Consider the following 12,423-nt stretch of genomic DNA (forward strand, 5'->3'; position numbering starts at 1 on the left):
ATCACCTCGGTCCCAAGCAGATCATTCCTCGCCTCTGGAACTACCTGGTCTCAAAATACGGTCTTATCGCCTTTCCAGGGTACGTTTTCGATGCTGCGCCGCATGTCAAGTCGGCGCATGATTTTATCAGGCTGACGTTGGCGGCTGCGTCGCCGGAGCAATTGCGCGTGGCAGTGGGACTGTTTTTGGAGGGCATAAGGCATTCTAGGCGAGCTGAGGGGTAGGAAATGCCGTCTGGCGCGGGTGCGAAGACGTCGATTGGGGTGAATGGGGATGTGGGTGTCTGAGAAGAAAGATGCTGAATCAGTCAGCTTGTGCCTTCACCATACGCATTGGTCGGCCCAGTGGTGAAATAGAAATCGATAATTCGCTCTCAACGCTAACCATGTGCATCAATATCCCTCTTCGATCCCTTCACTTCAAACCACTCCCGCTGCCCTCCACATCCCACGCGTATAACACGGCGCCAGCGGCCTCACGTGCCCAAGACCCGTCTTAATCAGCATTCATGCCCTCGCCAACTCAATCAACTTCGTGTGCTGCTCAGGATGCGTCTTCTCCACATTGCCCTTCGCCATCTTCTTCACCATGAAGTTTCCCTCAATCTCGACCTCCTCGACGAGCTGGGTCCCCACCACGCGCCACTTCGCCGCGATGGTCAGCGAGCCGACCGGCGGCTTCGCGTTGACAAGGGAGTTGATGCCGTCGGGGACGTTGGTGAGGGTGAGTTTGTAGGTGGTCTGTTTGGGAGTGTTAGGAATGTTGGCAGAGGGTGAGGAGGTGGTGGGAAAGGGCGTACCTGGCCGATGGGCTTTTTGTCTGTGACGGAGTATGTAGCTTCGGTAGATTTGTCACCAGAGATGAATTCGTAGGAGATGAGGCCCGGACAGAGGGCTGCGATCATGGTTTCGTGGTTATGGAGGGTGGCGATGAGGGTTGCGGCATCGATGGTGGAGGGAATGGCGGTGGTGATGGTTGAGGACATGGTTGCGATTGGTAGATGATGTACAGATATGCGTACAAAGCGTTGATTGGACTGGAGAGTACTGAAATGATGAAGTGATGATGCAATGGTACGATGGACAATCCTAGACGGAAAACGAGAGTTTTATAGTGCGCCATTGAGATGTATCATGGATATCTTTTGCTCTGTGCCGACGCGTAACCTCGCTATTTCGTGCATACAAAGTGTAGCACTCACCTCAAAATAGAGATGCCGAAACCTTCACGCACCCCGCGAGTAGATCTCGAACCGGACGCCGATGGTAACGTACGCCGCGCCGCAGTACTCCAGGTAAGGAAGAGCATGTGGAAGACTGTTCTATGGCCCCAATCTTGCTCTCGTGTGTACTATTGTTTCTGTCGCAGACCCTCTTACAGTTCTCTAAGACACTATCGTTTCCAGTAGTTGCTAACAATAGCTCGTCTTGGTGGCTGAAAGCTCCGGCTTAGTGTGCGCCCATCACACATGTTTGTGGACTACTGGTTATCGACGTTTCGTGCGTGAGTTTCGATTCAAGGTTCAGGTTGTTTGTATCAGGGGGTTAGCGTGACTCGTGTGGTAAGAGTGGGTCTTGACATCGGCTCCCCGCCGCATTACGAGGGGAGCGTTGACTCTACCTCTTGATGGCATTGTTCGCGTGCCGCTATCGTCGATGCGGGTGCTATCACGCAGCGGTATGCCTCGCTCACAAACTCTGAGCGTCTTTTGTGTTTTTGTCTTGTCAACGATACTTCTGCGGTCCTGAACCTCTTTCGAGCATTGTTGAGAAATCTTTTGTCGATGCTGCTTCCACAACCACTGCGACGATTCAGGTCTATCGCCTTGGTATTCCCCAAATCAGCCGACTCAGTCCGCATTGGCACGCCCTCATTGTCCGACAGACGCGATGGGCCTGGAACTGATAAATTCGCACCTCACACTGTGCGACTGAAGTCAGTATGCACAACACATCTCCGTTTGTGAAAATCAAAGTGCCAAATGAGGTGAGAAATATATACACGAGATCGATCCTGAGGTCGTGTTCAGGCTGCTGAGCTGCTACGCATGGTGCGCGTTCAGAGGGGCACGCGGCCAAAAATTTGGCTGGGAATGCGCGCATGAGGTTCTTTACTCAGACATGGCCCTCGTGCCTGCTTCAGAAGATAACAATGCCAAACTCCAGTAAGAGTTGCCCGCAAGGTGTTTTCTCGTGCTAAGCGCCGAAAGCTTCCTGACCACCAGCTCATCCAAATCGTCTCTTCGGATTCTAGCCTTCGGATCGCAGAACAACTACGCCACACCGTTTCAGCCCCCGCCCAGGCCGCGGGCGCAAGACGACGTCATGTCAGAACATGGATCATGGCTCTCGACCCGCACAATTCGTAAAGTGGGTATCCCAAGCAGGTACCACGGAATAGTATCCGAAGGCCACTCTCACATCAACCGCTCGGAACGTCCGGCAAAGCTTAGCGATCATGGGCGACTATGGAGAGATTGTCGTAAGCAGCCTTATCCAATCGCTAACTACACATGGCTTTTCACTGTACTCACCACTTTGGTAGGAGCTTGGATTGGAGGGTGTGGATAGATTCGCGACTCATTTTCACGACCCTGTAGTGGACAAGCTGAGCAAACACAAGCCCTTCTCGCGCTCCAGGAACAAGCGCGACAGTGGACCGTCGGGTGGCCCACAGCGACAGGAAAGGCGAAGAGAGCTCCCCGAAGACGAGAGACCTTCCCAGCGTCCAGACTCACCACAAAGGCGGGAGTCTTTTCCGGAGCAAGATCTGCCACCGCATCCGCAGTTGCAAGTGCCTCCTCCCCCTCCGGGAGCGCCGCCCGCAGGACTACCTTACCCACCTTACCAACCTTACCCAGGAGGCCTACCATCTGCAATACCTGTGGTGCCTACAGTACCCTATTCAGGAGTGCAATTCGCGGCACAACCGCCGCGGAGACAACTGCCGCGACAGCGCTCCTACTCAGATCCGCGAGGCGAGCGGTACGACAGCAGATCAGTGCCAGATAACATTGGCGAAATTGACTCCGACTCCGACGTTGAGCGAGGACCAAGAAGTATGTACTCATCATATGCGCCTGGCCGTGGACGAGACGACGGCTGGAGAGACGATGGTCGATATGAGAGAGTTGTCGAGGATCGCGAGTACTACGGGCCGAGAGGAACCGTGCAGCAGATGGCAGTGCGCACGAGAGATGCGAACCACTACCAAGGAGCAGTCACAGTGAGCACTTGCCGCGTATCGATGCCTTGACTGTGTTTTGCTAATTTTGCAGCCTCGAGCGCCGTCTCCACCAGACTACGGTTACGCACAGCGGGGTTACGCAGACGGAATGGCCGTGCGAGGACGCCCGGAGCCACGCCGACAACGTTCTTCATCTTGGTCTCCGCCGCGCAGAGCTGAGCGGCGGCATGATTCGCCTGCTCGCCGCAAGCGATCCAAGTCTCCGAACCACCACCGTGCGTTGGCCATCATCGTGGGTGCTTTGGCAGGAGGTGTGGCTGGCAGCAGAGTCAAGAAGGACGACCTGGTGCCCAACACGATGGCTACGGTTGGCGGAGCGATCCTTGGCGGGCTCGCGGGCAGAGAAGTTGAGCAGGAATTCGACCGGCACAAGGAGCGACGTACACACCGGGCCTACGAGCGCGGTGAAGCGAGGGAGAAGAGAAGACTGGAGCGAGAACACGACTACGACTAGGACTAGCGGCAGCACGCGTATGGGCTCGAGTCCAATCGAGGAGGGCAGGACGGGTCATGAGGTGGGCCGGGTGCAGGCGGTCGGGTGTTGGGAGGGGCATTGTTTGCTCATAGCCTGGCTGGCACGGGTGGTGGCATGCTTGTACCACGGGCTGACGGCGGCCTACGAAGTCACGGACATGTTGACGATTTGTTTTTCTCTTGACGGGAGACTGCTACGGATCATGGCGAGGCGGCTGCGGCATGCGTGAGACGCAAATTCTCCGTGCGGGACAGGCACTGGACAGAAGCGAGGCACGCGGCGAGGATGCGACGGCAGGGGTCTCGGTATGCATGTGTTTGGCAGCACTCTGTAGCAGCAATAGCCGGCGGCACCGAGCCGAGCAGAGCAGTTCCTCAGTTCCTCAGTTCCTAGCAAGCCGCGACGGCGTGTTGCGGAGCGAGCACGGCGGCGACGTCGGGCGAAGCAGTGGCGGGCGGGAGCAGCACAGACAGGCACGTTGCGGCGCGGTGGGCACGAGCACGGCGGGCGGTTTCAGCAGGGGCGCTTTCCTTCTCGAAGCTTGGTGGAAGCCGCCAGGGCCCACGGTTGGCACCGCTGGCGACGCAAAGCTGCCCGCGCCCACTGGAGCCCGGCAGCCCGCTCGAGCTCCACGCGCAGCTACGACGCTCTGCAGACCACCGCCCGCCGGCCAGCACACTGCACGGCCTGCCCAGCGAGAGCGTGCCCGCGTTTGCTTGCACCGGCCCCTGCCCCCCAGCGCGCGAGGCCTGCCCGCCGCCACCTCGCCCGAGCAGCGCGCACGCCCATGGTCGCTGACGCCCGCGCTCGCTCCTCCACCCACCGCACCCGCGCGCCCGCGCCCCAGCCTGCCAGCCCGTACGCCTCGCTATGAGTCGCCGCTGAAGCACGCAGACACCCCGCCGCACCTCGTTCCTTCCGTCTCGTCGACCGCGGGCTCGAGCCTCGCCCGCCGTCGCTGCCCGTCTGCTCGTCGCCCACCCGCCCCGAGCCCACCCACGCGCCGCTGCTCGCCGCACGATGCGCCGATACAGGACAGGAGGCTCTGCAGGCGGCAGGGCCAATGGCGGCGTCATGGTGCCGGATCCCTTCGCCATGGTGCGCGCCTACGAGTCCGACACAAACCCCACCAGGCCCATCCGCCCCTCGCCCCTCACCGCGTCCACCATCCAGGGGCTGCCGCTGGATCTGCTGGACAGGCTGCGCTCCTTCCCGCTGTTCCTCTCCGCCCCCGACACCTTCCTCGCCGCCGTGGGCATGCACCTCAAGCCGCAGCTGTACCAGGCACACGACACCATCCTCACCGAGGGCGAGCAGGGCAAGGCCATGTACTGGCTGGTGCGCGGCTCCGTCCGCGTCACCTCGCGCGACGGAGAGAGCACATATGCAGAGCTGAAGCCCGGCGCCTTCTTTGGCGAGATTGGCATCCTGATGAACATCCCGCGCACCGCCACCATCATCGCCAGCACGCGCTCGCTGGTCGTGCGCCTGCACAAGGAAGCACTAGAAAAGGAACTCCCCAAGTTCCCCGAAGTAGAACATGCCATCATGGACGAGGCCAAAGAACGCCTGGCCATCCTCGAGCGTAAGAAGAAGGAGGTCGGCAGGAAGCCCGCCATGGGGCTCGTGTCGCGACCCATCAAGCGCACCATAGACCGCGTCGATGGGGATGTAGTCATGACCGAGCGGGGCTCCGTTCAAGACGGAGAAGTCATAAGCCAATACAAGAAGCGGAAATCTCCGAGCCCAGGTCTCGCAGATGTCGCAGCCATGAGCGTTTTCGGCAACGGCAGTCTGCCTGTGAGACTGCTGCTCAAAGAACTGCCCCTATTCTCGAGCCTGCCATCCGAAATCTTGCACTTCATTGGTCTCAATGCACAGCCCTGCCATTTCCCGCCCTTCACCGACATAATCAAGCAGGGCACACAAGGACGCGACGTCTTCTTCATCGTCAAAGGCGAGGTCGAAGTAGTCAACGCCCAACCACCCCTAGAAAATGGACATGCCACCATGCATAATCGAAGAAACTCGATTGCTGCAGGCGAGCAGAGCCTCCAGTCTGTCAAAGCCCGCCTAAGACCCGGGCAATACTTTGGCGAGGTCACCAGTCTGTCGCTTGCACCTCTTCGCACTGCGACTGTTCGCTCTGTGTCGTCTGTTGAGTGTCTGATGATTAGCGGCGACATTCTCAACCAGCTGTGGGAAATGTGCGGCGCCGATCTGCGTCGCCAGGTGGAGCAGGTCGCAAATGAACGACTGAAAGCCGCCAAGGACACTGACACGCCCATGGCCGACTCTACAGAGGCCCCGAAAATCGATTCCTTGATCATTGCTGACCTCAAAGCACCGCGGACACCTCGGAAAGGAAGTGTTCCGACAGTCACCTTCGAAGATATGCCGACCACAATCGACAGTCCATTGACGCCCTCACGGAGAGAGGAGAAGACGATGGAGCCATTTGATCCGGATCCTTTCCTCAACGTTGACCTCGACAACGTTCGCTCTCGATCCCGAAGAGGCTCTCTCGCCCCGCCACCACCGGACTCTCCCACTGGCTCCTCCGTCATTGTCCCTAAATCACCCTCTCCAAGCTCGACTCCACTTTCGCCCTCTCCTTTGTTCAAGCATACAACAACACCACCAGAAACCACTTTCGAAATCAAAAGACCAAGAGTAATGACCAGGAGGCCAAGTAGATTCAACAAGGGGCTTTTACCTGATTCCATCATCATTGGAATCTTCAAACATCTGGACCTCTGCGAATTGATGCGCCTACGGCTTGTGACGACGCATTGGAAACAACTCATACTTACCTCTCCGGATATACTTCACACGCTAGACCTCAAGAAGCATAATCGCCGCGTAACAGATCGCACATTACAGGACATCATCTGCCCATTCGTGGGCAATCGCCCCACCTTTGTCGATATAAGCAACTGCTTCCACGTAACAGACGAAGGTTTCGCTGCGCTGGGAGCTACTTGTGCTCCCAACGTCAAGATATGGCGCATGAAGAGCGTGTGGGACATAACAGGGCCTGCCGTGCTCGACATGGTACAAAAAGCAAAGGGGCTCGAAGAAGTGGATCTGAGCAATTGCCGGAAAGTGGGTGACAATCTTTTGGCTCGTGTGATCGGATGGGTCGTCCCTGAACTGCCTGTGGGGATGGCACAGGCACAGCAAGCGCAGATGAATCACCGGCGTTCGTTCGGCCAAAAAGGCGCCAATGGGCAGCAGATGCCGCAACCGCTGCCTCCAGGCACAGTCGTAGGATGCCCGAAACTGCGACGGCTTACGTTGAGCTACTGCAAGCACATTACAGATCGTTCAATGGCACACATTGCAGTGCACGCAAGCCCCCGAATCGAGCAGATTGATCTGACAAGATGCACGACTATTACCGACATTGGCTTCCAACACTGGAGTGTGTACTCCTTCCCGCGGTTGACGAAGCTCTGTCTAGCGGATTGCACATACCTGACCGACAACGCGATTGTTTACCTGACCAATGCGGCCAAAGGGCTGAGGGAGCTGGATCTGGTAAGTCCAAACTTTCAGTGTGGATCACAAGCACGAATACTGTATCCTGTGTCAACTCAGAGGGTCTTGCATGCTCATAGCTATGTGGGTAACTTGGACTCTGGGTTGACTTGATGTACAATCCAAACATTCCTCTGGTCGTTCACGATTCTTTCTGACCTGACCCGCTAACGTTCCACAGTCGTTCTGCTGCGCGCTCTCCGACACTGCAACTGAAGTCCTCGCCCTCGGCCTCCCCATGCTCACCCACCTCAACCTCGCCTTCTGCGGCTCCGCCGTCTCCGACACATCTCTCCGATGCATCTCCCTGCACCTCCTCGAGCTGCGCCACCTCTCCGTCCGCGGCTGCGTCCGCGTCACGGGCACCGGTGTCGAAGCCGTCGTGGAAGGCTGCAGGGACCTGGAGCTCTTCGACGTCAGCCAGTGCAAGAACCTGCAACGGTGGATCGACGCAGGTGGTCCCGAGAGCGTGCGGAGCAGAGGACGAAAAGTCGTATTTGAAACGGTTGCGGATGGCAAGTGGAGGACCGCGAAGCGGTGACGAAAATTCCAAGCATCACAAGCGATGACCCTGGATGGTTGAAAACAGGGAGGTACCATATTTGTTTGCATATCATTGTCTGCGGCATGTACGAAACACGATATAGAATTGGCGTCTATCTTTGCGGGCGGGAAAAAGACGGGAGGTGGGATGGAAGCGGCTACGTTGTAGGCCTTTTTGCGCCGTGGTTTCGTGCTGCGTTTGGGTTAGATGATACCAGCCTGCTTTCGTTTGGATCTGGCTACGAACGAGTGAAAATGTGTTGCATTTAGCGCGTCATAGTCTTAGATTTTTTATTGTTTGCTTAGTCAATGCGATAACGGCTTGTTCCTGCTATCCATTCTGTGTGGTGTGGTCTTGAAGGTCAACGACGAAGGACGCGCAATGCTCATCGACGCGTGCACAGGGCGTGCTGGACCTGGTGGACCATCCACTGCGCGCTTCACACTGCAAGCTGCACATGTCCCGTTTGCAGCGTCTCAGTGCAGAGGTACCATTCGCCTGGCCACAGGCGGCACGGGGTGGATTGAAGAATTCGTGGATTTACGTCCATGCAATGACAAGTGAATATGTACATCAATCATGCTATCATGCCTCCCTCGTCTCATCGCTCACCCCCTCCACGCCCTCAACGGCCGTTCCACGTCCGACGTGGCCCCCTACAACTTGGGCGCCGCCTCGCTGGCATCCCTCCCCGTGAAGTTCACCACCTTGGTCTGCTGCACGGTCCCACTCTTGTTGATCATCTGCAGCTTCCTCCCCCTGCTCAGCGGCTCGTCGTCGTCCTGGTCGCGGATGTAAAACGCCCAGTCGGCCGTGGGATCCAGCTCCGTCTGGCTGTACCCGTTGCCCATCCACGCGAACCGATTCCCGCTGTACGCAACCTCCCAGTCATCGTGACGCACCTCCATCATCGCCTCGATGTAGTGCAGCGTGCTCCCGGGCCACAGCGCGGTGATGGGGCCGTCGGGGCGCCCCTTGTACCAGCTGCGGCACGGGTCCTGCCACACCGTCTTCTGCATGAAGTCGTCCTTGAACGCGATGAAGTCGTCGACGGCTTCTTTCTTGGGCGCAAACGTCGCAATGTTGTGCGTCTGGAAGCGGTCGATGAGCTTGCACATGTAGTCGGCCTGGCACTCGATCGCAGACAGCACGGGCCCGTTGCCGATGGGGCAGTTGGGGCCGAGGAAGATGAGGTAGTTGGGGAAGTCGGCGGCCGCGACGCCAAAGTACGACTGGGCCTCCTGCGCCCAGACGTCCTGGAGGTTGGTCCCCCGGCTGTTGACGACGGGGAAGCGCGGCTTGAACGACGTGTTGAAGCCCGTGGCGCAAATCAAGACGTCGACGGGATACTCGTTGCCATTGTCGCAGCGGCAGCCGCGCTCTGTGATTTCGTTGATCTCGCCGTAGACGACGTCGACGTTGGGCTTGCCCAGCGCTTCGAGGTACCCGACGCCCGGGGTCAGGCGGCGGCAGCCGACGTGCCAGTTGGGAATCAGGCGCTCCTCGAGGTAGGGGTTCGACAGCTTCTCGGTCATCTGCTGGCGGAAGTAGGCTTCGGTGTCGGTGTTTGTGGTGGTGTCCTTGAGGAAAATGCCGAATTGGCCGTTGAGGCCGCGCTCGACGTCTTTGCGGTAGGATGTTAGCACGCCCGGCTTGGTGGCGAAGTCGGTGCGTTCCTGGGCGGAGAAGACGTGTTGTTCGAGGCCTTGGACGGGGGAGACCCAGGTGGGCTCGCGGATGAAGGTTGTTACTTTCTTGACGTGGGGTTGGATTGTAGGAAGGACTTGGATGCCGGAGGAGCTGGCGGTGTTAGTACCGATTTTGTGTACGAAAGAGGGTGAGAGAAGCATACCCATTGCCAATAAGGCCGACGTGACGTCCTCGGAGGTCGATCTTCTCGTCCCAGTTTGCTGTATGTAGGAGCACGCCCTTGTACTTGTCGATGCCCGGGATGGCCGGCCATGCCCAATTGTTCAAGATACCAGACGCATTGATGAGGATGTCGCAGTGATCATCGATAATCTGTCCACTTTCGAGATCCTTGATCTGCACATCGTAGCCGCCCTTCTGCTTGTTCCATATTGCACCGGCGACTTGGTGTCGCGTCTTGACATATTTGTGCAGCCCATACTTCCTCGCGAAATCGTTGAAGTACGCAAAAATCTCCTTGGAGCTCGCGTACACGGCGCTCCAGTCCAGCTTCGGCTCAAACGACCATGTGTAGTTGTGCGAGGGAACATCACACGCGCAGCTGTCAAAACGTCGGATTAGCTTTTTTCCCCCAAAGCCGACGCGAGTAGGTGCGGGGAAAAGAGAGCCGAGGCGGTGTCACCCCAGATTGTCGTAAGCCACCAAATAAACGTACCCGGGATATCTGTTCTCGAACCACGTCCCTGAGACCTCGGCGTTCTTCTCGTACACGGTGAGGGAGTAGTTGGAGAAGTGCCGCTGCAGCTTGTACGCCATCAGGAGACCCGATGCACCAGCTCCAATACACACCACGCGAACATGGCGCTGGGCATGGATGGGTCCCCGTCGACGATGCTGAGCATCTGTCTCGGGGCTCGCAGTCGAAGGCACCAAAAAGTCTGCCATGGTATCAGGGTATCAAGCGCAAACGAGAACACTCAGGAACGAAAGAATGAAGGGAGAGACCAATGCAGCGGTGTGCAAGAGGATCTGCCAGTTCTCCAGTTCTTTATAGCAGACGCCGTGCTGCCCAGCTGCGGAGTCAGGCGTCTCCGCTCTGTATCCCGCAATCGAGTCAGTGTGCGTGTGTATGTGGCCGGACGCAAACCCGCGTGGATCTGGGGAAGGCCGGTATGAATCGGCGGGGCGCACCAGTCGAGGTGGGTATTACTCGTGCCGGTCGGAAATGCTTTGGCGACGAGCTGTGGGAGACTAACGAGTAGCGCATGGGGGTCCAAGTTGTCTCGACTCGCGTATCAGCGCGTCGAGACTTTCAATTTTTGAGCTCTGGGGCAAAGTGTCAGGCGATTCGGAGACGGATGCTGGGGGTTCCTTGGAGTGTGCCAATGAGTTGAACCGAGGCCTCTTTGCCATGCATGGTTAGATCATTTACATGCATAGTGGCAGTCATCAAGGTCGTCAGCGGATACGTGGAATACGGTCTACGAGCATCATGGAATCTGGGACAGTCTTGAACTGAAGGACGGTAAAAACTACTGAATCGTGAATCCACCATCGGCTACAAGGGCCGAGCCAACAACATAACTACTTGCGTCAGAATGCAAGAACGCGATGACATCGCCTATCTCCTCCATCGACGCGAACCGTTGTACAGGCACCTTCACCCTCTCGTCGTCCATCACACTGCCCTTGTTCATCGTGCTCTCAACCAGCGGTGTCAAAACGTAGCCAGGGCATATAGCGTTGATCTTGATTCCTCTGGGTGCCATCGCAATCGCATCCGCCTTGGTCAAGCCCACGACCGCATGCTTGCTCGTGGCGTACGCTGTCGCGGGAACATTCAGTGTGGGCCCAACCAAGCCATACATCGACGCGGTGTTCACAATCGATCCGCGATACGACCTGTACGAGTCGCTCCGCTTGTCCTGCTTGAGCATCTGCCTGATCTGCGCACGTTGGCATAGCCATACGCCCGTTGTGTTGATACTCATGACGCGCTCGAAATCCGACTTCTCAATCTGATCGGTAGTATTGAGCGCGCCGCCAATGCCAGCGTTATTGAGGGCATAGTCCAATCGTCCAAATTCCTTGACTGTCTGCTCAACGCTGTCGTTGACGGCGGCTTCGTCCGCAACGTCAATCTCGAATTCCTTGATGCTGATATCAGGGTAATCCTTCTTCAACTGCTGGACGGTCGTGGTGACGGGGTTGCGATCGAGGAGGGCGAAGGAGCGGACGCCTTGTCGAGCCATTGCGTAGGCGGCATATTGGCCAATCCCTATGCCGTTCAGCAGATGAGTCTGCAACAAGATGGGCGCGTTCACTTACCAGAGCCTGCGCCGGTGATATAGGCGACGCCTTTCAGAGAGAATGCCATATTGTTTTGTAGACGGCAAAGCACAGACAGGGTGAGCTAATTGCACGACTTCACACAAATTGAGGAATTGAAGCTGAAACAATTCGGCGCGATAGGAATAACAGCGCAAGTTTCTCCGGATCCTTTACCACTTTCACATATGAGATCCCGCATGCGGAAGCTACAAGCTCCTGTTCCGGGCTGGGATACGCGGGGTCTCCACATGGCTAGGGCGATGGGGGCAGGCGGAGATGGCGTAAATAGCGTTGGCGTGGTTCGCAATGGCTGGATGTGCTTTGCCGCGGATGTTCGGGGCGGAGAAGCTTGGGGAAGTATCACGCGATTCACGATGAAGCAGTGGAAGAGCAATCGCGAGTCAATCTGTACAAGAACGCGCAATTGCTCGTCGTTGATGATATCGAAATCCAGCTGTGATGGCGAGCACGCTTCATACGACTCATGGACTGGACGTTGGAATAGCCTATCGGATGTGACCGCGGGCGATGCTGTGCCGCAAAGATGCGTTAGGTTAATCTACTCGGGCGAGTCTGGCGCTCATTCAGCAAGAGCCGCACAGACGTGGTGGACTCTGGAACATGATGAGCTCAGGCA

General features: G+C 57.3%; 5 protein-coding genes across 5 annotated transcripts; 2 read left to right on the top strand and 3 right to left on the bottom strand.

Moving 5' to 3' along the window:
• Positions 1–506: 506 nt before the first annotated feature.
• On the bottom strand, positions 507–985 carry CC84DRAFT_1189407 (uncharacterized protein; the record flags this gene model as incomplete). The annotated part of the gene is made up of 2 exons (XM_018181049.1): positions 507–740; positions 800–985. The coding sequence occupies 2 exons, from the start codon at positions 983–985 to the stop codon at positions 507–509; spliced, it is 420 nt and encodes a 139-aa protein (XP_018032440.1).
• A 1,472-nt stretch (positions 986–2,457) lies between these two features.
• CC84DRAFT_1220438 (uncharacterized protein) lies at positions 2,458–3,700 on the top strand (the record flags this gene model as incomplete). The annotated part of the gene is made up of 3 exons (XM_018183167.1): positions 2,458–2,481; positions 2,545–3,225; positions 3,278–3,700. 3 exons carry the CDS (start codon positions 2,458–2,460, stop codon positions 3,698–3,700), a joined length of 1,128 nt encoding a protein of 375 aa, XP_018032441.1.
• A 1,041-nt stretch (positions 3,701–4,741) lies between these two features.
• On the top strand, positions 4,742–7,802 carry CC84DRAFT_1220439 (cyclic nucleotide-binding domain-containing protein; the record flags this gene model as incomplete). The annotated part of the gene is made up of 2 exons (XM_018183168.1): positions 4,742–7,261; positions 7,443–7,802. The coding sequence occupies 2 exons, from the start codon at positions 4,742–4,744 to the stop codon at positions 7,800–7,802; spliced, it is 2,880 nt and encodes a 959-aa protein (XP_018032442.1).
• A 569-nt stretch (positions 7,803–8,371) lies between these two features.
• CC84DRAFT_1208192 (FAD/NAD(P)-binding domain-containing protein) lies at positions 8,372–10,875 on the bottom strand. Its single transcript, XM_018182151.1, has 3 exons — positions 10,171–10,875; positions 9,658–10,056; positions 8,372–9,605 (listed from the first exon to the last, which is right to left on the bottom strand). The coding sequence occupies exons 1-3, from the start codon at positions 10,398–10,400 to the stop codon at positions 8,462–8,464; spliced, it is 1,773 nt and encodes a 590-aa protein (XP_018032443.1). The 5' UTR covers positions 10,401–10,875; the 3' UTR covers positions 8,372–8,461.
• Positions 10,876–10,987: 112 nt separating this feature from the next.
• On the bottom strand, positions 10,988–12,217 carry CC84DRAFT_1152265 (NAD(P)-binding protein; the record flags this gene model as incomplete). The annotated part of the gene is made up of 2 exons (XM_018176796.1): positions 11,784–12,217; positions 10,988–11,733 (listed from the first exon to the last, which is right to left on the bottom strand). The coding sequence occupies exons 1-2, from the start codon at positions 11,830–11,832 to the stop codon at positions 10,988–10,990; spliced, it is 795 nt and encodes a 264-aa protein (XP_018032444.1). The 5' UTR covers positions 11,833–12,217.
• Positions 12,218–12,423: the final 206 nt, after the last annotated feature.

This window comes from Paraphaeosphaeria sporulosa (assembly GCF_001642045.1).
Source record: "Paraphaeosphaeria sporulosa strain AP3s5-JAC2a unplaced genomic scaffold CC84scaffold_9, whole genome shotgun sequence".
Classification (NCBI taxonomy): Eukaryota; Fungi; Ascomycota; class Dothideomycetes; order Pleosporales; family Didymosphaeriaceae; genus Paraphaeosphaeria; species Paraphaeosphaeria sporulosa.